This window comes from Juglans microcarpa x Juglans regia, chromosome 2D (genome assembly GCF_004785595.1).
Source record: "Juglans microcarpa x Juglans regia isolate MS1-56 chromosome 2D, Jm3101_v1.0, whole genome shotgun sequence".
NCBI lineage: Eukaryota > Viridiplantae > Streptophyta > Magnoliopsida > Fagales > Juglandaceae > Juglans > Juglans microcarpa x Juglans regia.
In genome coordinates, this window is record NC_054596.1 from 16869985 (window position 1) to 16893261 (window position 23277).

A 23277-nucleotide genomic window follows, 5' to 3' on the forward strand; every position below is an offset into this window, starting at 1 on the left:
AATTTAACTATATATTTCAATTTCTTACTAATTTTTAAAAATTAACAGTTACAAAATATTACCGTTTGAAAAGGCGAATTTTGACAAGAAATTATATTATTCTTAAAAACATAATAATTTTAAAAATATTATTATACCTACAAAAAAATAATTTAAATATTTATTAGAGAGTAATAGCACAAAAGGAAACTTCAGACCCAATGGCTACAACACATTAAGAAGCCGAGACACACACAAATCCTCCAATGGCTACAAAATCACATATGGCAACTCTTGCAAACAACTATGGAAACCATGACTAATTTTCTAGGAAATCATTTTATTTCGTTCCAGTCCATAGTCCTTGATTTTCCCCATTTGTAACAGTAAAATCTGTACAGAAATTGTTATCCCCCATTACATGTTCTCACCGTTAGTGAGACATTGTATCAAACACGAAGACTACATTTGTCTTTAGGTAGGTCACTGTCAAGAGGGCAATTAATTCATTGTCATCAAACATAATTTATCTCATTACATTTTTTTTGTCATTTTCCCTTTCAATACTTTATTCCTATAAAACTATTCCACTTTGGCTCTCACGCAAAAAGTCTCTTGTAGTTTTCGTCAATTTAGATATTCATTTGATTAAATCAAAGTTTACTATTTTAATGTTGCAGGCCTTCTTCCTTTAAGAACTCTTGAGTGTATGTTTTGCCTTGTAAACCTTCCCTAGTCATGGACTCAGACTCGGAGATCATAGAGGTTGAAAGAAAGAGAAGCAACCTAGGAGCAGAACTATCAAGCCAAGTACTGGAAAGTCTCCCTCGCGATCTCATCCTTTGCATACTTTCGAGGCTTCCGGTATCATCTTTCGTTCAACTCAAGTCAGTATGCACAGGTTGGCGCATGTTAACACGAGATCCCGATCTTGTTAACAAGTATAGATCATGCATGGATGGGATCAACAATCCATGCCTCATATTCCACAGCGATTGTACCGTCAGAAACCAACTTCACTTTGTAGAATTCCCAGCTTGCAACCACGAGTCCGAGGAGAAGGTGAAAAGGTTCCATGTGCCTTTCTGGGAGGCAATGCCTGAGTTTGATGTGCTAGGCTCATCTAATGGTTTGCTATGCCTATCCGATTCGTTACAGAACGATGCAATCTGCGTATACAATCCTTTTACTGGAAACTACCAAGATTTGCCAAAGTCTACGCAGTTTCCGAATCAACAGGTGGTTTATGGATTCGGGTTTCATCCCACAGCCAAGGAATATAAGGTGCTTAAGATAGTTTACTACATGAAAACTGATAAAGACTACTTGCGTCCCCTTAGAGTCTATGTTGAGTTGGATTCAGAAGTTCAAATCTTCACTCTGGGAAGCTCCACTTGGAGAAGTTTGGGAAAGGTAGGTTACCGCCACCACCTTTATCAGTGGCATTCACAGGTCTTGGTTAATGGAAGACTCCATTGGGTGACTTGGCCACGTAGATACCACCGTGGGATCAAGATCATCTCGTTTGACTTGGCAGAGGAGCAATTTCTGGAGGTCCCAAGTACACCTTTAATGGGGTTTAATTATCATCTGGTGGTTCTAGGAGAATGTCTTTCTGCTGCAGTTTATTTTAACTATTGCAAATTGGAGATATGGGTAATGGCAGAGTATGGTGTGGAGGAGTCTTGGATCAAGAAGTTCGACATAAGAGCCCACATGCCTAAGGGACTTAAAGAAGACCCAGCAAACCAGTTCTTCAAGAATTCAAAGATAATCTGGAAAGGAGGATATATTCGAGTTTTATGCCTTCTGAAGAACGGTGACATCTTATTGGAATATAAAAATAGAGCTCTGGTATCTTATGACCCCAAAAGCGGAGAGTTTAAAGATGTAATATTTCAGGGAATGCCGAAGTGGTATCAGACAATTGTGCATGTGGGTAGCCTTACCTGGATTGAGACTTCCTTGATCAGTACTGATGCATGAAGCGCGACAATGGAAAAAGTGCATACTTCTTTCTTGGTGAGTTTGTTTCTTCTCTCTTCATTTCCACATCCTCTTCATATTGTTTTGGATCTCCATAACCAAAGCCTCCAATTTGGAATTCAATTGAATTTTTGTTAAAATATTGATTTACATCTCTGGAAACTGAAAACTCCTTAATTATGCTCTTTATGAAGATTAAAAGGTTTGATAATCGTATTGAAGCTAGTCCTCCAAAGATTTGAGCATCTTTCCATGGGATTAACAGATGAAAGTAATGTTAATGCTAAGAAGCAGTAACAGTTGCTTACAATACCCCTATCCCTCACAATATGCATGGTACGTACCAGCTTAATTTAATCTTTGTGAGAAAGATGTTCCATATAAGAATTGCATCATAAGTTGATCTAGATCTCTCTTCTTCTGAGTTAGACATTAAGCTTAAAAATCAGGGCATTACAAAATAAGGATAATACTATTTAGTCACATGATTTTGCCCGCTCAGTATCTTATTTTATTTTATTTTTTTTAAAGGTTATGGAAGTGAATACTAGTGAATTTTTGTTTTTTTGTTTTTAAATGTTTAAAGATATTTAAAAAATGTTTGAAAAAAAAGTGCAATTGCTCTAGTGGTTACTTTGAGGAGGCAAAATCATAAGGTTGAGTAACAACACCCAAAAAACAAATCCACCGGTTGTATCATAATTAATGGTTTTAAAAAAGAGAAATGCTTTAAACATAAATGATTTTTACAAAAGTAAATTCACAAATTGATATGGCTCGATATGGTACACCAAATTGTATAGTTATTTTTACTATAAAATAAATATAATGAATATACAAAAGTACTCATTTTAGGAGATTATTTTTATAAAATCTTTTTATAATTGAAACACTTCTCTTTAAAAAATTGACACAAAAGCCGAGCAATGTTCAGCTACTCTCGAGTCACATTATTCTAACTTTCTTTGAGTAATTTCAAACATTTACCGCTACATTCGAACGTGTTGGAGTAAATTTTGAACATTTTAGAAAACTGTACAAACGTTCGTCGGTAATGGCTTATTGTGCAAAATGCATTTGAATGTTCTTTAGGATCATTGGACGTACGCACATGCCGCATATGAGATGTACGCGCCGTACTATTGGACATATTTCTTTCGTCTTCTGGTAGATTGGCGTCTGGAGAGGCTGATGGCGGAAAGTAACAGATCAACATGTTTTGGTGCTAATGGGTTAAAAATAAAAAACAAAACAGGAAGAAACAAAGCTAAACTGGAGCTGGTAAGGGGAGGAGGCGGGTGGAGCCGAAGCTCCAAGCCCCCTCCTCTCAGAGAACGAAGGAGGCTCTTGGGTGAGGCGATGAAAGAACTTTCAGTTGGAGAGAGAGATTTTGGCTTCGGGGGCACACTGAGAGATTCCCAAAGACAATGAACTATAAAAAGTTGGCCTAGAGCACCCTCAATAGCTTTTGTATTAAACAAAAAATGTAAATTATTTAAAAAATTGCTCTAAAAATTCCATCCGATTATGTAAAATGAATTGTAAAATACAATTAGTTACAGTAACTCACTACATGTAGTGGGTATTGTTCAACCTATATATATTTTTTTATTGATATTTCATTTACTCCATCATTTTCTTTTACTTATTTTATCATGTAAGCAAATTATTTTTATTGTTCATAATTTAAAACACATATATTTCATTTTCTTCTAAAAAGTATCTTGGAAATATTTTTAAGCCAAATTTTTCATATTTTGATTTTATTTTTAATTTTATTTCGCTTATATATATTTTTGTTTTACATGTATAGGATTGAGTTATTTTACATTGTATAGAAAAATAAATTGCAAGCATAAAAAAATATATTGATATTGTAAATTTATTGATAGAAATGAAATATTTAAAAAGAATAAAAAAATATTTAAATGATATAGAGAAAAAATAGATAAACTGATGGATGACATATTGTAAAAGTCAATATGTAAAATAAAAAAAGTGAGTTTTAGTAATGTATTTTAAAAAATATGATAAAAAAATCCATTGAGAATGCTCTAAGTGTGTTTTACAATTCTCGTAAAAAAAAAATGCAAAATTCCTTTAGAAGAAAAAAGTTTTTAAAAAAAAGGTACAGTTTGAACATAATATTTTACTGTTTAAGCGTTAAAAAAACCGGCTTAATTATTCGACAATTGTTCAAGACAATTTCTAATAATAGTCAAAGATCATTAGTACAAAATATCAAAAAGAAATGCTCTGTGCCTAGAGAAAATCTTCTGATGCATTTTTTATTTTTTTACTAAGTGATTAAGAAAATATTTTTTAATAATGTTGTGGTTTTTTTTTTTTTAAAACATTGAAGGTTATTAAAAAAATATAGAAAAATGCATAAAAAAATGAATTACACTAATCAAAACTAAGTCGAGACCCAAAATCGATGGTTGTAGTGCAAACCAATATCAAATTACTTGAGTGGTCGCTACCAAAGCCCAAAGGCATGATGGGCGGGCTCTCTCTCGAACCCCAACTCTCTCTAAACCTTCACTACAGATCCGACCCGAGCGGGGGGAGCTTCGGCTCATTTCCCCCTCCCTCCCTCTTTCCCCATTCTCTTCCCCTCTGTAGTGCTTCGATTTTTGTGTTTTTTAGGCTAAATAAAGGAGAATCGCAGATCTAGTACTTTCCCATGACCATAGACTAACACGCGCCCCTCCATGGCGTTGACCAACCATTGATCTTCAAGACCACTGAATGCGGCGCCAAACAGAGCGGCGAGTAGCTCACACGTGCGGCCTAAAGTTCTCGGAGACGTTCAGCGAGTGGGTCCCACGCGCCACCGGGAGGCCCTTTGCCGACGCCACGCACTGCGCCTCTGGGGTCTGTGAGTCTGGAACCTCCAAGATTGACCGACGATTTTCCTCCTTGAGTGGCGCGTGTACTGCACGCGCCACAACAACCTCTTGGAGCACTAGAGCTGACTTTTATTTTCAGACATTTCCTTTAAAAAATAATTTTTTTTTGAATCCTTATTACATGGTCGGTAGTCGATGGTGGTGGAGTAGAAGATCAAGTCGACGATGGCCAAAGATTTAAGAGAGGAGCGAGGGAAATTTTGACCGAGATTTCAAATGTGCGAATTGCAATTTCAGATAATCTCAGGCTATATTGAATTAGGGGCAAGGGCATTATTATCATTCAAACAAAAGGCAAATGATAATATTGTCTAGGAGTGTGGGGCAGAGTTAGGGGTGTAAATCGCTCTAGCTCAGTCCGGGAGGGTGATGGACTGAAATTTTCAATCCATCATTTTCTTGGACCAGACCAGACTGAATACCCATTGGGACTAGACCAGACCGGTAGCTATCGGGTCCAGTCTATTCTTTTTTTTTTTACAAATAAATTAATAAAAAATTATTTAAATTACTAAAATTAAAATGAAGTGAATTATTAATGTGAATTATATATCTAACTCATTAAAAAAATATATTTAACTATAATTATATTTATGATTTTGATAGTTACTACTTACTAACTTAGATTTTACTCTTTAGTATGCATAATTGTTAATAATATCATACATTTTATATATGGTTAATGAATATCAAATAATTTCATTATACATAGATTATTCATGTTAGCTTGCAACTTAAGTATTTAAAAAAATTATCTAAAAACTTTGTGTTACGATCACCATCCATATGCCATTTTAACTTAGACATTTGAGCCAATCTAGTATCTTCACGACGGAGCCAATTATCCAATTCCGCAGAAGAGGCCATAAGATCCCTCTCCGTAGATTCATCCCAATTTTGCTGAAGTTTTGCTGCTCAAGAGAATTAATATGCATATTAGTATGACTGAAAATCTGTTTATTCCATTCACGCAAGGCAACCTTCGTGTTCTTCAATTTAAAAGCCAATTTAGTAAGCTTGATTAGTGTTCTAATAATCAGGCAGAACTTTTAGCTCTTCTTCATGGGCTCCAAGTTTGTAAATCCTTATCTTTCAATTATATAGATATTGAACTTGATTCTATGATTGTTATTTCCTGGTGGAGGAGCAAAAGATGTGAGGTGTGGTACTTGGAGGATTTCTGGGAGGAAATTATGGACATTATGAACTCTATGACTTGCTCGATTCATCATGTTTTTTGTGAGGAAAATAAAGTTGCAGATTGGTTAGCCAAACATGGGGCTTCTGGTAGTGATTTGGTTGTCTCTCACTTGACGGAGACTCCCCGAGCACTGCGTGGTCTTATCCGCATGGACTACTCCGGGTTGCCTTTGTTTTGTTTTAGTTAGTTTCGTGTTTTTTTTGTTTGTGGTTTTATTTTGTTTTCCATGGTTTTTTTTATTTATTCTGACTTGGTTTCTTTCTGCATGCTGGGTTTTCATTTGTATCCCAGATGCTTGATTTGTAACCACGATTTTCCTTCGCCACAAGTGAGGGTTATTAATAAATTTGGAAATGGGTCACTTTTGGACAGGTGACCCTAACTCTTTCTTGGAAAAAAAAAATATGTATGAATGTATGATGTATTAACTATTTACATATAATGACATAAATTATCACATGATTTATGATTTATTATTAATTGATAGCATATATTATTTAATATTTTATATGATCAATGATAATAAATTAAATAAAAATTACATCATTAATTTATATAATTACTATATAAAAATAATATATTAAATTATTAAAAATAATTTTAAAAAATATATGTAGGGGCTCGGTCCGGTCTGGTTCAAAATTTATAGACCTTGAGAACGGACCGAACTTCTTCAGTCCACAATTTTCGGAACCGAGACCGACCTCTCCAATATTATTCGGTTTGGTCCGTCTGGTCAGTTTTTTAGGTCTTGACCGAATTTTGTACACTCTTAGATAGAGTCCCCAATTCGAGACTATATGTAAATGGACCAAAGTTTGGCCAAAGTTTAGCGCCCAACACTTTAGCCAAAGAACGGAATAAATTTTGTTAATAAGCGAATATGTCAATGCATCGGGTAATTAATTTTTTTTTACAAAGCATCTTAGACATTCATCAGTATTATCAATTAATTAATGCATTGACATGCATGTGACAAAAAAACACTGCTATACGACATAATTAAAAAGATACCACTTTGTCTTTGGTTCTCATGATCACGCAAAAACTTTCTTGTGGTTTCCGTTAAATTATTATATATATCAATTTGATGATCTTATCAAAGTTTTCTATTTTAATCTTGCATGTTCTTCTTCTGCCGGCCTTCTTCCTTTAAGAACTTAATTTGTGTATGTTTTGCCTTGTAACCTTGATCACGTAGTCATGGACTCAGACTTGGAGTTGATAGAGGTTGAAAGAAAGAGGAGCAACCCAGAAGGAGATCAACAACCCTTAAGCCAACTTCAAAGTCTCCCGCGCCACCTCGTCCTTTGCATACTTTCAAGGCTTCCCGTATCATCTTTGGTTCGGCTCAAGTCCGTATGCAGAGGTTGGCGCATGTTAGCACAAGATCCTGATCTTGTTAATATGCATAGCACATGCATGGATGCAGAGAACAATCCATGCCTCATATTCCCCAGTGATTGTACCACTAGAGAACGGCTTTACTTTGTAGACTTTCCTGCTTGCAGCCATGGGGAGGAGAAGGTTAAAAGGTTCCGAGTGCCTTCCCGGAAGGCACTGCGTAAGTTTGATGTGCTAGGCTCATCTAATGGTTTATTATGCTTATCTGCTTCATTACATCAGAATGATGCAGCACTCTACGTATGCAATCCTTTTATCAGGAACTACGTACGTTTAACAAACTAGCCTACGCAGTATCCAAATCAAGAGGTGATGTAATACAAGATGATTAAGTTAGTGTACTACAGGAGAGATGGTACATTCTACCAATATCGGCCCGATGCATCAGCATATATAACGGATTCAGATGTTCAAATTTTCACTTTGGGTAGCTCCACCTGGAGAAGTTTGGGAAAGGCAAGGGGCCGCTACTTTTCTAATCAGTCGTTATCACAGGCGTTGGTTAATGGAAGACTGCATTGGGTCACTCTGCCAGATCTCCGAAGGATGGAGATCATCTCGTTTGACTTGACAGATGAGCAATTCCGGGAGGTCCCAAGTACACCTTTGAAGGGTACTTATGAGCTAGTGGTTCTGGGAGGATGTCTTTCTGCTGCAGTTTATTTGAACTCTGGCACATTGGAGATATGGGTAATGAGAGAGTATGATGTGGAGGAGTCTTGGATTAAGAAATTAAACATAAGAGCCCACATGCCTAAGGGACTTGAGGAAGACTTAACAAGTCAAATCTTCAATAATTCAAGAATACGTCGGCATGGAGGGATCTGGGGGCATATGTCGGCATGGAGCTGGCCCCGAGTTTTATGCCTTCTGAAGACTGGTGAGATCTTAATGGAATATGAAAGTAGAGTTCTAGTATCTTATGACCCAAAAAGTGGAGAGTTTAAAGACCTAATGTTTCAGGGAATACCAAAGTGGTATCGGACAATTGTGCATGCGGGCTGCCTTAATTGGATTGATTGATACCTTCTCTGATGCATGAAGCACCAAATTCTCTGGAAACAAGATGAACCTGATTTTTTTATTCTACTATATATCGCGTTTTGATTACAGTCCTTGACTTATTCTGGTTCATTATCGAGCTTAAATACCATTTTCAAACATTCCATGGCTCTCTGTCGAGTGGTATACCCCTCAGAATATTGTACCTATATTTGTGAAAAAAGTTGTTTGACATAATTATTGTATAAACTCTTTTCTGGTTTATTGGACAAATAGTTTTGCTTTGATGTTAGTTTTTTTTTTTTTCCTTGGCAATAAAAGGGTTGGAGGGTCGACCAGAAATGGTTTTCCTACCAGACCGTGACCATAGTAGCATCCAACCCACTAGGGCACCAGACAGGAGGGGCCTAGACGGTGAGAACTGCAGGCGCTCCCTACAAGTCGGAGTTGAGCCATAGCCTAACCCTAGGACCTAGTACCCACTGCCAAACTCATGGACCATTGAGCCACCACCCTCAGTGGTGCTTTGATGTTAGTTATACTAACAACCTAATTATATGAACTTTCTATTTACTTATTTCTATCAAAATTCCTATTTAAAAGAAATAAAGATTAGTTAAAGAAATTAGCTTATAAACATAATCTATTCTTTTTTTTTTTTTCCTTACAAGCAAATATTTAAAATCCATTTTAACTCCCTTACATTTTGTCTTCCTTTCTCTGTTTCTTCACCTCTCTCTCCCTCTCCTAATAGACTGAAAAGGCAACTATTTTTTTTTGAAGGGAAACTATCATCATTCATTTATCAGAGAAATTTACATCCATAACTGAATACATGCAGAGATATCGCCATATCAACTATTACCTCATAAACCAATTAATGAATTTGGAGCTCTATCAGTAAATTATTTCCTTTTGTGACTAATCTAGTCTTCACTACCGTTGATACTCTCAACAGAAAAAGTCCAAGAGACAGCACTCTGTCTAAACAGAGACTCAACCTCACCTTCATAGAAAGAGAGGACTCAACCTTTACACACAATCGTCCAAGAAACGAACTCATTTTTTTTTACTAAACAATAAAGAAAATAATAAAGAAAACAGTAAGATAGATGCGAAAAAAATATATTACAGTTTGGACCAACTCCAGTAGACTTTAGAATCTATGACGGCGGGTGAAGGCAACACGCTAGTCTTTTTTTAACCATGAAAGTCAGATCTGAAAGATCTGATGGTGGCGATTCTGGTGATGCGACACGTGTGGTGAGACAAGCTGCCAGAAGTGGTGGCACGTGAGGAGCACACGTGGTGATTTTTGCAAAACCGCCACTATCCTCTAAACGATTTGCGGCCTGTGAGTTTTCTTGTGCTACGCGTGTCTCTCGAAAATTGTCGAAAAACTATAGATATGTCTTTTTCCGCCTTGAAGGAAACAAAATAAACTGAGAAAAGAGAACTAGCTTAATAGACAAAGTGGGTAGATGGAGAAAGGAGGGGAGTTCCTCCTCTTACGAAAATCAGATCTCAACTTTTTGAGAGAGAGAGAGAGAGAGAGAGAGAGTTTACGAGAGAGAGGAAGCTAAAATCACCGTATGTAATTCACCGAAAGGCAACCGTAGTTGGACCTACTCAATACGGCACAAAATAAAATTAGTTAGCGAATATGTCACTGTACATGCATGAGGTAATCTTTACACTTGCTCTGCAAATTTTTTAACAAGGAAACATTTATAATCAATACGATGCATTGAATTGTGACGAAAAGAGACCACTTAATTTGTCTCTCACGCCAAACTTTCTTGAGGTTTCTATCAATTTAGATATTAATTTGATGATCTTATCAAAGTTTACTATTTTAATCTTGCATGTTCTTCTTCTGCCGGCCTTCTCCCTTTAACAACTTTTGATGTGTATTTTTTGCCCTGTAAACCTTACCCTAGTCATGGACTCAAACTCGGAGATCATAGATCAGGTTGAAAGAAAGAGGAGCAACCCAGAAGGAGATCAACAACTATCAAGCCAACTGGAAAGTCTCCCACATGACCTCATCTTTTATATACTTTCAAGGCTTCCCATATCATCTTTGGTTCAGTTCAAGTCGTATGCAGAGGTTGGCGCATGATAGCACAAGATCTCGATGTTGTTAATAAGCATAGCACATGCATGGATGAGAACAGTCCATGCCTCATATTCCACAGTGATTGTACCACCAGAGACCAGCTTTACTTTGTTGACTTTCCTGCTTGCAACCACGAGGACGAAAAGGTGAAAAGGTTTCACGTGCCTTCGGAGGAGGCAATGCCTGAGTTTAATGTGCTAGGCTCATCTAATGGCTTGCTATGCCTATCCGATTCGTTACAGAATGATACACTCTGCGTATACAATCCTTTTACCGGTAACTACCAACCAACATCTGCCCAAGTCTGCACAGTATCAAAATCAACGGGTGGTTTTCGGATTCGGGTTCAATTCCACAACCAAAGAATACAAGGTGCTTAAGATAGTTTACTATAGGAAAGCATGTGCAGCCTTTGGATTCAGTGCTATAAGAGATTCAGAGGTTCAAATTCTCACTATGGGTAGCTCCGCCTGGAGAAGTTTAGGAAAGGCAGGTTACCACCTTTATCAGTGGCCATCACAGGTCTTCGTTAATGGAAGACTCCATTGGGTGACTTGGCCACACAGACACCACCGAGGGAGCAAGATCATCTTGTTTGACTTGGAAGACGAGCGATTTCGGGAGGTCCCAAGTACAACTTTAAAGGTGTATGATTATCATCTGGTTGTTCTAGGAGGATGTCTTTCTACTGCAGTTTATTTTAACTATTGCAAATTGGAGATATGGGTAATGACAGAGTATGATGTGGAGGGGTCTTGGGTCAAGAAGTTCAACATAAGAGCCTACGTGCCTGTGGGACTTGAAGAAGAGCCAGCAGACCAATTCTACAAGAATTCAAAGATAATTGAGAAAGGAGAATTTGTTCGAGTTTTATGCCTTCTGAAGAATGGTGAGATCTTGTTGGAATATGAAAGCAGAGCTCTGGTATCTTATGACCCAAAAGGAGGAGAGTTTAAAGACCTAATGTTTCAGGGAATCCCAACGTGGTATCAAAGAATTGTGCATATGGGTAGCCTTAAGTGGATTGATACCTTCACTGATGCATGAAGCACCACAATGGAAAAAATAGATGCTTCTTTCCTGGTGAGGCTGCTTAACTCATGATGAAATCAAGCATTTATTTTTCAGATAATTTCCGCCTCTTCACCATGGTTTCGGATTTCCATCACCAAAGCCCCGAAGGTATGTGGTTGTAAACATCTACATGTGATCTGAAGTCATAGACTCATATAGATTGTATTTGTGAAATTCTACCAGTGCTACATCACCGGAAACTGAGTTTCCTTGTGCTTTTTATGAAGATTACCAACTTTATCAGTGGCCATCACAGGTATTGGTTGATGAAAGACTTCACTGGGTCACTTGGCTATGCAGAGATCACTCAGGGAAAAACATCATCTCATTTGACTTGGTAGGTGACAAATTTCAGGAGGTCCCAACACCATTAAAGGGTTGTGATTATCATCTGGTGGCTCTAAGAGGTTGTCTTTCTGCTGCAGTTTATTGCAGCTATGGGAAATTAAAGATATGGGTAATGAGAGAGTATGATGTGGAGTCATCTTGAATAAAGAAATTCAACATTCCTACCTAAGAGCCTATGGGACTTGAAGAAGTGGACCACTTCTTCGAGATTCCAAGCATACTTTGAAAGGAGGATATGTTCGAGTTCTATGCCTTCTGAAAGGAGAATTTAAAAAACTCGAGTCAGGATATGGAAGAGTGGCTACTGACAGATGTTCATGTGGGTAGTGTCAACTGGATTGATATGAATTGAAATTGTAAAAGTGGAGGCTACTTTTCGTGTGTCTTTGCTTCTTACTGAAATCAAGCATTTCTTTTCCAGTTTATTTGCACTCTCTTATCCCAAAATTTTGCATTTCCACCACAAATGCCTTGAACGTATGTGATTGTGAATATCCACGGCGATATTAAGTGCTCCATCATTGTATTGAGTGAAAATCTGCATCTTCACTGGAAATTGAAATGTTTCCCTTGATGCTTTTTATAAAGATTTAATACATTCAACCATCCTATTCAACCACATCAACTACCAAACCCAAAGAACAGGCCATAGGTCACAAAATCTTGACCATCATTCTTTGTGAATGGGATATTTTGCAAGCGTTAAAGATGAAAGCCAGGGTTAATGCTAAGAAGCAACTAAGATTTTCCCATGTTCAGAAAGCAATTCGGTACCATATATTTGTGAAAAGGATGCTGACGCTAAGGATTGTGTAGGTTAATCTCTTTTCACTACTTATCTTGTAACAATTAGGTAAACAGGCCACGGGCATCATAACAATAGTGGTTGTCAAGAACAACAATGGAAACAGGGATGCAAAATTTTGTCTTCTGTTTACTTGATATTCAAGCATGTGAATGATGATGGGTAAATTTAAAAAAACAAAAAAAAAACAAAAAAAAAATTGCTTACATGCAGTCTTGACTGCCACCTGGAAATTCTCGTCACAGAATACCAGGGATCTTCCAAGCAAAACCATCACTGCAGTTAACTGCATGACACGTTTAGCCTTGTAGTTCTCTTGGGTCCGAAAGTTGTTCATTTGTCTCTAGCCTGGAAATTGGGGTTCAATGACATTTCAATTTCCTCGAGAGAACGCCCTTTAGTTTCGACTATGAAATATTTGGCAAATATTGCTGCTAACAAGGAAAATCCGCCAAAGCTAGCATAAACTGGAGCAACTCCAAATTTCTCCACCAGGTCAAGGAAGAAAAGACCCACCAAGAAATTGCAAACCTGATAAAAAAAAAAATACGCATGAAACATGTTAAAACCTGTCCAGAATTCGTGAGAACCATCATGAAGCAGATAAGTGAAACAAATTTTAACATACAAACATTTTTTTTTTTTTTGATAAGTAACATACAAACATTTTAAAACACAATTAGCATGAATCAAAATGATCACAACTGACACTGTTGGATGACCATGCAGTTCTCAAGGAAATAAAAAAGTGGATAACACTTGTTCTAACTTCTAATGCCTACCCAATGAGATGTAAAACTGAATCCCATTATCTTCCCACGCATCCTAGTGCTGCTTAGCTCCGGTATAATGAGACCAGTCACTGGGCCAGCTCCAATTGCAAAGGTAAATATGTACCTAAAGAAGGAACAGACGCAAAAAAAAAAAATAAAAATAAAAAAAAAAAATAAATTAAAAAAAAAAAAAATCCATGAATGTCTACTCCGAGTATTTTCTAGATAACGGAAAAAACATTCAGTGTCAATTAGACAGAAGAAGAGCAAGAAGAGTTTGGTGACTGAAGCTGGCCCCATGAAGGTGCATAAGTTTGGTGGAAGAGCAAAAGTAATCAGAGAATGAGCATAAGTTTGGTAATCATGATATTTCTCTGTCAAAAGTGAGAGTTTAATAAAATTGGAGTACCATCCTCTGCATTTTATTTGCCTTAACCTTTTTTTTTTTTCATCGGTAAAAAGGTTTGCCTTAGTCTTAAAGGTTGCAAAGTAAGCAAATACTTACAGTACAGTTCCCAGTATTGATAAGTTGTGACTGAGTGATTCATCTAATGGAAAATTGATTGCGTAGACTACAAGAAACATGGAAACTGCCTGCATGGAAACAACGCACTTGTAGCCAAGTAACTATCATAGAAATTTGATAACTTTGATACAACTATGGAGAATTCCAAACATGAATAATTTTCTGTGACAATTTTCAGATCTCAGGAAAACATAAAATCTTTCTCATCTCTGAAAGATGTAAGTAACCGCCACCCCCCCCAAAGTTATTAGACTAATTTCTTGAATAAGTGTTTTATGCAAACGAACCATCCCTAAGTAGCTTCCAATCAAGAGCTTCCGTCTTCCTTGCTTATCGATCAAGTATAAAGCAGTGAGTGCACCTGGAGATGATCAGCAGATTAAAAAGAATGAGAAGCTGTCCTAATTAGATTTTTATTCTAAATGCAGAGACAAGTAGATGCAGATTAGATCTCAACCTGCAAGGTTGGTTAATCCAACAACCGAGCTTGCTAAAGCACCATTTGTAACTCCAACATCTTGAAAGGTCAATGATGAAAAATAAAGAACCCCATTTATGCCTGCAAACTGCTGAAGTACAAATAGAGCACCTCCAATAAATGCAACTGCAGCCAGACAAGATGAGTCTTCCATAAATGAGGATTCATTTGGGATATAACGTAATGCTAGGATACAATGCCACTTTCAAATTAAAAGGAAAAAAACAAAATTCTCATAACAAGCTAGGCAGTGTACCAAATATTTAAATGTGCTTATATTTCTCACAACTTGACCCTCAATTAAAATAATTTAAATGGCCAATTTTGATGCACGACTTTAAAATTCCTTTCATGTCCAAAAACCACCTTGCTACAACCTCTAGAGTGTGGCTCTTCCAGGAGTTCAAACCATCTGCCGTTCAAGTCACTTCCATCATTTTTGCTGACTGACAGAAATTCTTTAACTGCTTTCTCAACTTCAGATGCCCCCCAAAGGTCACGTATAACTGATTTAGCATCATCCAATTTCCCAGCCTTCATATACAACACAAGGCAGTACTGAGAGAAGCCCAATGAGAAATAAACACAAGATTGTGAATAAATGAACGACAGAGTCCTACTTTACAAAGCCAGCGGGGGCTGTCTACAGCAAACTGCATGCCAAGTGTAAGAATAAATCCAGGGACACTTGCAATGTAGAGCATCATCCTCCACCTGAAAGGTATATTATTGAAGTTTATCCCAAGGTTCCCCAAAGACAAAAATTCTATGCTTTAAAAAGTCATCTACGGACTCTTCAATAAAAAATTATTATTTTTTGATAAGTAAGAAGATATTTTATCAATATAAAATAGGCATAGCCCAAGTACGCAGAAAGTATACAAGAGAATATGCCTAGTTTAGGAGATCTTCATTAAAAAATTCTTACTTTCTGCTTTCTTTTAAATGACATACAAACCATGATCTGACAAAAGGCATGCCTTTATATGCAGGGTAAGAAATAACTGGTGAAAAAGCATTCACATACATGATAAACTGATAAAGATGACACTGGTATATGGATTCAGAATCCCAAGTACAAGGTCTGGAAAATCCTAGCAGTTCCTGAAACTTTTCAAAACCCCCGATTTTGTTCTTTAAATATTCTCAGCTAAGAGAAAAATGTCAACATATGCAAGTAAGTTTATAACAAGACAATTAAGAATTTCCCCAAAACAAAATGTATCAGAACCTCACCAATGTGGATCATTGTCAGAGGGAATTGCCAGGAACAGTGACGAAATAATCCCAAGGCAGGTGCCAATTTGACACAAGGCTCCTAGTGAACCTCTATATTTTGTTGGAGCAACCTACGACAAATACAGACAAAAAGGGATGAGCAAAAAGAATTAACTATTGCTGCCATTTAAAAATAGGCAAGTCCACATCCGCAAAAGATGCAATGAGCACACAAAAGTATGATACTGTGACAAGAAAGAAAAAAAGTCCATCCTAATATTAACTTTGTGATTGAACATTATATAGGATAAAGTCACAACCCTCCAGAAAACTCTCAAGGTGTGCAGAGCCTATTACTTTTTTTATGGGTAATCAAGAATAGGCATACCCAAGTACACATGACGTATATATAAGATATACCTAACTAGAATTTACAACCAAAATAATATATTCATGGACATTAAGCCCATTAAAATCTACTGCCCCTGCCCAAAGGAACAAGGTTTCAATCCATCCATTGTCATCTCGCAGTCCTCAAAGCTTCTATCAACCTATTATTTAAGATATTATTTGTATCAAAGGCACTGTTAAAACACGTTATACAGAATCCAGGAACTCACTTTTAAAGCATTTTGGAGCTGGTCACTTCATCTCATTGTTTCCAACCATGTCAATCATAAGTTGCTTTCCCGTACTTTTTCTAATATATACTGAATAATAAATGCTCAATATAAGGCAACCCATCATATCTAGAGAAAAAATATTGAAGTTCTCTTATGCCAGACCTTGTCCAGCTGCCTAATTTTAAAAGGAAACCCATTATAATCATGATTAAGTTCAAAATTACTAGAAACTGCGTTTGGAACAAATGAACCTAGAAGATACAGCATAATTAATATACAGTGGCACCTCAGATATATAAATTGGAACAAGAACTGTGTTCACGCCTATACCAAGCCCAACAAGAAATCTTCCCCAAAGTATTTCATCCACGGAGTGGGCTTGTGCACTGTAACAAATGTAAAAGAGTCACAATCTTTTTCTGATAGGTAAAAGAGTTGGAAATTAAAAGTTGATTGTAGTGGTAAAGTCAAAACGAAGCTTTGAAAATTCAAGGATATATTGGGTGTTATATGCACGTATGTAAATTATGTCATGCTCAGCACTACATGTTTGAAACTCAATATTGCCAGATTGTTATGGAGAGATCATGAAATGCATATAAGAAAATGAAAAGGGGGAAACAAACGTGAATAGTTAATAACATAGTCAACAAGTACCCGTGATACAGTGAAGTTCCAGCATATACTTGTTGAAAAGAAGGTAAACAGAAGGTTGAAAAGAGTGTTATTTCAGTGAAGGCATGAAGACATTGATGGGAAATTTCTCTAGAAAATTCAATGAAATTAGAACAACAGCAATTATAATAACAAACCAATTAGAGCAAAGTGGGTTTAGATTATCCCAATAAATATTGATTGAGGCATACTAGAAACAGCACTGTCCTTAGAGAGGAGGCACCTTCCTTTTACCCAGGGTTTGTCAGCATATTCTTAAGAGAAACAAGCTTCAAATTACATTTTTGCAATGAGAACAATCTCGCAAACTCAAATATGTTAAAAACTTAACAAGACAATGTGTAAATGATGAAAAGAGAAGAGAGTGAAAGAAGCAAGAAGGAAATAAACTTGGATTCTTTGTCTAATCTGTCTCACTAGGTACATGTTTCTACAAGCAAATTGATTTGTCTTCCTAATTGACGTTGTGTTGCAGAGTTCATAGACCACTAAGAAAAGTTAAAAACCAAACTCATAATTGGATATAATGAGCTTTAGAAAGCCATAGCATGTGATCCAGCATATATATGGCAATAAATCAGGAGAACCTATTTCAATTAAACCCATCATAGAAGCTTCAAAAAGAATTCACAATAAAAATAGACTTGTATGCTTTATCTAGAGGTTCACAGCCAAACCTTGGCATTCCCTGGCTAAAAATCAGACGACCAAATTGGGTCCTGTAGTGGTGTATATTACCTTAATATCGCACCAAGAATCAAGGGTATTGTGTCAATTTGAAAAGTGCGTCGACAACCAAGTTTATCAACCAACGAACCAGAGCTTATGCTTCCAATAAAGGCACCGGCAATAAATATACTAACCACAAGACCCTCAAGGATTGAGTTTCCCTCAAAACCAAGCTCTCGTGCGATAGAAACAATAGGACCATTCATTACTCTGCAAAACACACGTTATATCTCCATATAGTTTATCCACTGCTTTTCCAAAGTTTCTGTTGATAACAATTCAAACATTGGGAAACATGCAGTCTAAGTTGATTGAATTTAATTGTTTATCTAAACCGTAAGCAGCTATGATCAATTGTGTTCCCCAGAAACGTAATAAAAATGCTCTCAAGTGTCAATATTAATATAGTTTAGTATTTCATTATCTTAGATACTGTTTTTCAGGAAGGGAAAAGACTGTATTCATTTGATATTGTTGTACGATGCTTGTGAGAATTATCGATTAAAAAAAGAAAAGAAAAGATAATATCATTTTTCTTACTACTATTGTTATCATTATTCCTAAGCAAATCGAAAATATGTTATCTCCCACCAATTGAACATAAGTGGAGAACACAATGATATAATTTTTTGTTTGAACTTAACTAAATGGAAGTTCATAAATTACAAAAATATTTTTTAAATAGATGGCTGTCAATAAAATAAAATTGAAAGAACAATAACATAATTTCTTCCATGCTATGTATATATTTCCAAGTAAACAAGGTTGGGGACACTAACCAATAGGAAAGCAAAGATGGTGTGATTCGCTCAATTTCTGCGCACTTCTCTTTTATAGACAATATCACGTCCACTTGTTTCATCTATTAACTTTTAACTCAAAATTAACGTGCACAAGTGATGTGCAGAAGAGGTGCTGAAGGAAACAATCATTTTGCTTGACGGAGTTGAGTGTTTCATTCAATCACAAAATTGAAAACGAAAAAAACAAACAGCAAGTTCGCCCCCCGCACCCCCCCCCCCCCCCCCCCCCCCCCCCCCCCCCCCCCCAAAAAAAAAAAAAAAAGAGGGAAGAGAGCAAAAGAGACTGACCCTATGTGATACCCAAATAGGAAATTGGACATGGAAGCGATCAACACGTGAGGAAAAGCAGGTAGCCATCCAAAATCAGAACCTTCACCGTTCTTTTCACTTACTGAGAGCTTTTCACTCTCTGGAATATCTACATATCCAAATAATTAATGCAAAATTAGTAAATATGATATTAAATTAATCATAAATGAACAGATTGTATGAGGTAAGTGGGATGACCTGGTTCCCAAGTTTCCAAGTCTTTGGGCTGCTTTTTTGCCGCCGGAACGTTTAACTTCCCAACCCGAAAACGACAGTCGAAACGACAAGATAATGATGCGGGAAGTGAAACGAGAAGTTTCGGGTTTCGGCGAGTGTTTATTATTGCCGGAGCCGGACCCACCGGATTCACAGTAGCCACCCACATCGGGTCACGGCGAGGTGGTTGGGGGGGGGGGGGGGGGGGGGGAGTTGTCTAGAATCGAGGAGTTGAGATGATCACCATCATCGAGAAGAAACGAAAAAAGTAAGCCACGTGGAGGAACATGGTGGGCCATCCACGTGGCTGAACGTGGTGGGTCAGCAGTAGGATCCACATCGGATATAATGGGATAGATTTTCAAAAATCTTACACGTTAGAGACTTTCCGGAAGGATTAGACAGACTCCACGGGCCAATATGTTGACTGGGCAGCGTTATGAGTCTGTCTCCTGTGGCCGCGCCAGTAATAAAATAAATAATTTTTATATAAATGTTTTTGTTAAAAATAAGTGTCACTAATAAAGATTAATTTTTTCTTTACGATGATTTATATGAAATTTTTATATTTATGATTTGTAAAAATTATTTTTCTTATTTTTTTAATAGCTTTTATCTTTTTAATATTAAAAATAGTTTTTTGTAATATTATTTAGATTTATGATGATTTAATAACTTATACTTTTTTGTGTTTTTTCTTTATTTTTAAATATTTTAATCTTTTAAATAGTTTGGCTCACGTTATATGTATTAATCATTTTAAACTAATAATTAATCTATATATATTTACCATTTAAAAATAGTATGAATTCAGCTGTTCCAATGACGGCTCCTTCCGAGATCACCCCATGCCATCTTTCTAAATTGTTATTTTAGGCTAAGTTTGGATGTTGTTGATTCATATAACCTATAAATAATAGTAATAAAAAAATAATAAATAATTTATAAATAGTAATAAATTATTTATGAATAATAAAAAAAATAGTACAAGACTACTTCACTTGCCAAACACATTCTTAAGCTCTATAGTCTATACTCACTCCATCTACAAATTCAATTTTTAGATCTTGGCAACGCTCCTGTCGTCGCCCTTTCTCCCTCTTCCATTCTCCTAATCATTTTTCTTGTTTTTCCTAAGCATCTCCTGGCACTCTTACTCTCCCATTGTTTTCGTGTTTATGCTCTTGCCCCTTTCCAAATTCGTCTGTGATGGCTTCCAAGAGCACCTCCCATTACAATTCTTCTTCCTACGATGGACACGGGTGGTCCACGGTTGTTGATTGCGCAACCCTTGATGCGCTTCACTATACGTACGATATCTCAGAGTCAATGATCTTCAAGGTTTCAACTCTAGGCAATGGGGTCGTCGACTCCAAGGACTGCGCCGAGATGGTGGCTTTATACTTCGAGATGTCCATGCAGGGAGTTATGCTTCCCTTCTGCTCCTAGTTCGCAATGTACTGGGTTTTTTAGGCATGGCCCCAGCTCAGGTGTACCCTAACGCTTGGAAGATCTTGACGTTATGCTGCATGGCGTGGAGTTTGGTCCTGGAATCCGTTAGAGAGGAATATCCAGACCTGACTACTCGAGAGTTCCTATTCACTCAAGTGATGTCTATCAGTTAGCTGACTCTACGAGTGGTAGTCTTTCCTCACGGTTGGGAGCAAGGGCCTCTCACGGTCTCGACATAGAAGAACCCCTCCCGACGTGCATCCCATGCGCTTCTAGTGCCTTCGCCCTTTGGCTTCCCAATGGGTCGGGACCTTGGAGTGAAGATGGCGCCTCATCGTCTTACCATGCTTAAGGGGGCACCGACGGGGCCAACAATCTCGTTTCTCCGATAAGACTCTTCTCTCATTCAGTCGGTGTGCAATTCTATTTTCAGATATGGCGGAGATAATTCTATTTCTGCTCGATGTGTAAATTTGAAATTTCAGATCCGCATACATGCAACACATAGAATTAACGGTTATAAATCTGAACCAAAAAAAAAAAAAAAAAGATCCCAATCGAGTGTGGGCCCGTATAATGTTTTTTAAATTACTTTACACTTCTGATATGTTTTTCATTTTTCTAAGAACCATAAAACATGTTTCCTTCGTAACAAATATCTTCTGAGAATACATCAAATATTATAAAACTGGGAGATACTTTGATACAGTCCATAATATTAATACGAACTTCATATTAATTCAGAAGGTAGCGTAAGATTAACAGATTTATGCGATTTATGAGATTTGATAGCTAATGTTAACATCAATTTATAATAATGTTTTAGGGTCATGCAGGACCAGTGTCTTACAATCATGAGTCCTTTAGAGTTGACTTAATATCATTATTTACAGAAATTACCTACCGACAATATCGTGTCTTCTGTCTCATTATTAATTAATTCATAAAAAGAGCTTGGTCCAAGTGTCCAACTCTTGCCACTGATTATGCTTAGAGCAAGATTAAAGACTCAAAAAGGTTATGTAATATTCAATAACAAACTTCAATCAAAAGAATAGATTTTTGAATTTCATGTTTGTCTTCTGGGTGAATGACTTCCACTTTGTATAATGATTTTTTTGAATATTAATGTTCGAATTTCAAAATCTTGAATAAAATAATTAAAGTAATGTTAGATATAGTCATTGCAGCGTGCAAGTCACGTGGACTTCATTTGAAAAATTGGAACCCACTATTAAAAAGTATGTTTTATTTTTGAAAAATGTTACTCTTACAACTTATTCTTACTGTTTGGAGTTATCGTTGTGATTTTTTATTTTATTTTTTAATTTTTTTTATTTAATAATTAAGGAAGTATTTTTTAATAATATAAAAGAGTTAAAAAATACATGTAAGAAAAAGCAAAAAAAAAAAAAAAATGATAATATAACCAACGGAAGCTCTACAGCCACCAGCGTGTACAAAACTTTCATGTGAATTTTAGATTTATCAACTTTTATAAATAGAGTGCACAAAACTTACATATTTTAAGACATTACAAATTATTTGTCAAAGAGTTATAAATAAGTAATATGGATACTATAATATATATTAAATATAAATTTCGTAACAATTTTTTTACATAATATTAAATACTAATAAATATTCATATCAGTATATAGTCTATTTTATTCATTTATTCTTCTTCCATATTCTCTAAACTTTAAAGCTCTGTTAGAGCTTTGAGGAACATCAACTCGTGGAGAATCCATGGACTCAATTCCTCACACGTGGTGGTTACACCGACAATGTATGTACTACTATCTCAAAATTCATATATTGTATGTGGGGTTAAGGTATCAATCAACTGCAACTCAACAAGTGTATTATATATTGGAAAATAAGATAAAGTATTTAGGGTTAAGGTTGATTATGATATTTTAGTTTTTAAAAAAGTAGAATTTCTAAGTTAATATGAAATAGAAATTGAACTTTGGTTTAGTGGATTATATTATTGTCTGAAATATCAACGACAAATCACTTAAGGCAATATGAATTCGAGGAGGCTGAACTACACAGCTCACTTCAAAAGAATACGATCTACTTTTAGGTAGACGGATGGTAAAAACTTTTGAAATTTTCAACGTAACCGCTGTGCCATAATTGCATTGCTTTTTACTAATCCGAGACCATGATTATGGCAACAATACCAATCTTGGGTTGATTGCTAAAGGAGAAATTGAGAATTATCATGAGGTTTTTTTATTTCTTTTAATCGTGAGGGTAGGCCAATTCATAATGTATTAAATTATGTTTTTTTTTTCCAAGATCAGCGATGAATAAGATTTGAGAAATGTTTTAACAGTAAATAAATTTTATAAAAATAAATTCATAAACTGATATCGACGTAGTAAGTTATTTTTATTATAAAGTAAATCCAACATATTATATTAAGTTATATTTGTTTGTGAGTTTATTTTTATAAAATCTATTTGTACTTAATACTTCTTATAAATTTTTTTAAGTTTTTGTTTTTATTTAGATTAATGATATCCTCTTTTATATATATATATATAGGTCTTGGGTTTAGGGATATGTAAAACTTCCAGTAGCTCAGATTTTGGCCAATGTTTGCTTCGATTCCGACAGAGTTAAAAAAATCGAAG

General features: G+C 36.1%; 5 protein-coding genes across 9 annotated transcripts; 4 read left to right on the forward strand and 1 right to left on the reverse strand.

Annotated features, from left to right (window-relative positions):
* The first annotated feature begins 717 nt into the window (after positions 1-717).
* LOC121249305 (F-box protein At3g07870-like) lies at positions 718-1965 on the forward strand. Its single transcript, XM_041148014.1, has one exon. It carries the CDS (start codon positions 718-720, stop codon positions 1963-1965), a length of 1248 nt encoding a protein of 415 aa, XP_041003948.1.
* A 5316-nt stretch (positions 1966-7281) lies between these two features.
* On the forward strand, positions 7282-7767 carry LOC121249306 (F-box protein At3g07870-like). Its single transcript, XM_041148015.1, has one exon. The coding sequence runs from the start codon at positions 7282-7284 to the stop codon at positions 7765-7767; it is 486 nt and encodes a 161-aa protein (XP_041003949.1).
* A 39-nt stretch (positions 7768-7806) lies between these two features.
* Positions 7807-8505, forward strand: LOC121249307 (F-box protein At3g07870-like). The gene has a single exon (XM_041148016.1). It carries the CDS (start codon positions 7807-7809, stop codon positions 8503-8505), a length of 699 nt encoding a protein of 232 aa, XP_041003950.1.
* A 1971-nt stretch (positions 8506-10476) lies between these two features.
* Positions 10477-12450, forward strand: LOC121248611 (F-box protein At3g07870-like). Of its 3 annotated transcripts, XR_005937483.1 has the most exons (3): positions 10477-11492; positions 11576-11686; positions 11905-12450. XR_005937483.1 is itself a non-coding variant. In XM_041147127.1 (2 exons), the coding sequence occupies exons 1-2, from the start codon at positions 10814-10816 to the stop codon at positions 11614-11616; spliced, it is 720 nt and encodes a 239-aa protein (XP_041003061.1). In that variant the 5' UTR covers positions 10478-10813; the 3' UTR covers positions 11617-12450. The 3 variants fall into 3 exon arrangements, 2 of the variants coding, with proteins under 2 accessions (XP_041003061.1, XP_041003060.1); XM_041147127.1 differs by having other exon boundaries at positions 10478-11492; positions 11576-12450; XM_041147126.1 differs by having other exon boundaries at positions 10486-11686.
* A 442-nt stretch (positions 12451-12892) lies between these two features.
* Positions 12893-19383, reverse strand: LOC121248608 (probable plastidic glucose transporter 1). Of its 3 annotated transcripts, none has more exons than XM_041147123.1 (12): positions 19163-19383; positions 18944-19073; positions 17862-18062; positions 16735-16834; positions 15844-15956; positions 15228-15321; positions 14985-15141; positions 14587-14733; positions 14417-14490; positions 14109-14197; positions 13613-13727; positions 12893-13361 (listed from the first exon to the last, which is right to left on the reverse strand). In XM_041147123.1, exons 1-12 carry the CDS (start codon positions 19347-19349, stop codon positions 13164-13166), a joined length of 1605 nt encoding a protein of 534 aa, XP_041003057.1. In that variant the 5' UTR covers positions 19350-19383; the 3' UTR covers positions 12893-13163. The 3 variants fall into 3 exon arrangements, with proteins under 3 accessions (XP_041003057.1, XP_041003056.1, XP_041003058.1); XM_041147122.1 differs by having other exon boundaries at positions 14109-14215; XM_041147124.1 differs by lacking the exons at positions 18944-19073; positions 19163-19383 and adding exons at positions 17106-17213; positions 18632-18825 and having other exon boundaries at positions 14109-14215.
* Between the last annotated feature and the right edge of the window lie 3894 nt (positions 19384-23277).

Coding starts and splice junctions, on each gene's coding strand:
- LOC121249305 (XM_041148014.1), top strand. CDS start 718: ATGGACTCAGACTCGGAGATCATAGAGGTTGAAAGAAAGAGAAGCAAC.
- LOC121249307 (XM_041148016.1), top strand. CDS start 7,807: ATGATTAAGTTAGTGTACTACAGGAGAGATGGTACATTCTACCAATAT.
- LOC121248611 (XM_041147126.1), top strand. CDS start 10,814: ATGGCTTGCTATGCCTATCCGATTCGTTACAGAATGATACACTCTGCG.
- LOC121248608 (XM_041147122.1), bottom strand. CDS start 19,349: ATGTGGGTGGCTACTGTGAATCCGGTGGGTCCGGCTCCGGCAATAATA. Junction 16,835..17,861: donor ATTCTTGGTGCGATATTAAG/GTAATATACACC, acceptor CATTTGTTACAG/TGCACAAGCCCACTCCGTGG. Junction 13,362..13,612: donor TCAGTTTTACATCTCATTGG/GTAGGCATTAGA, acceptor TTTTTTTATCAG/GTTTGCAATTTCTTGGTGGG.
- LOC121249306 (XM_041148015.1), top strand. CDS start 7,282: ATGGACTCAGACTTGGAGTTGATAGAGGTTGAAAGAAAGAGGAGCAAC.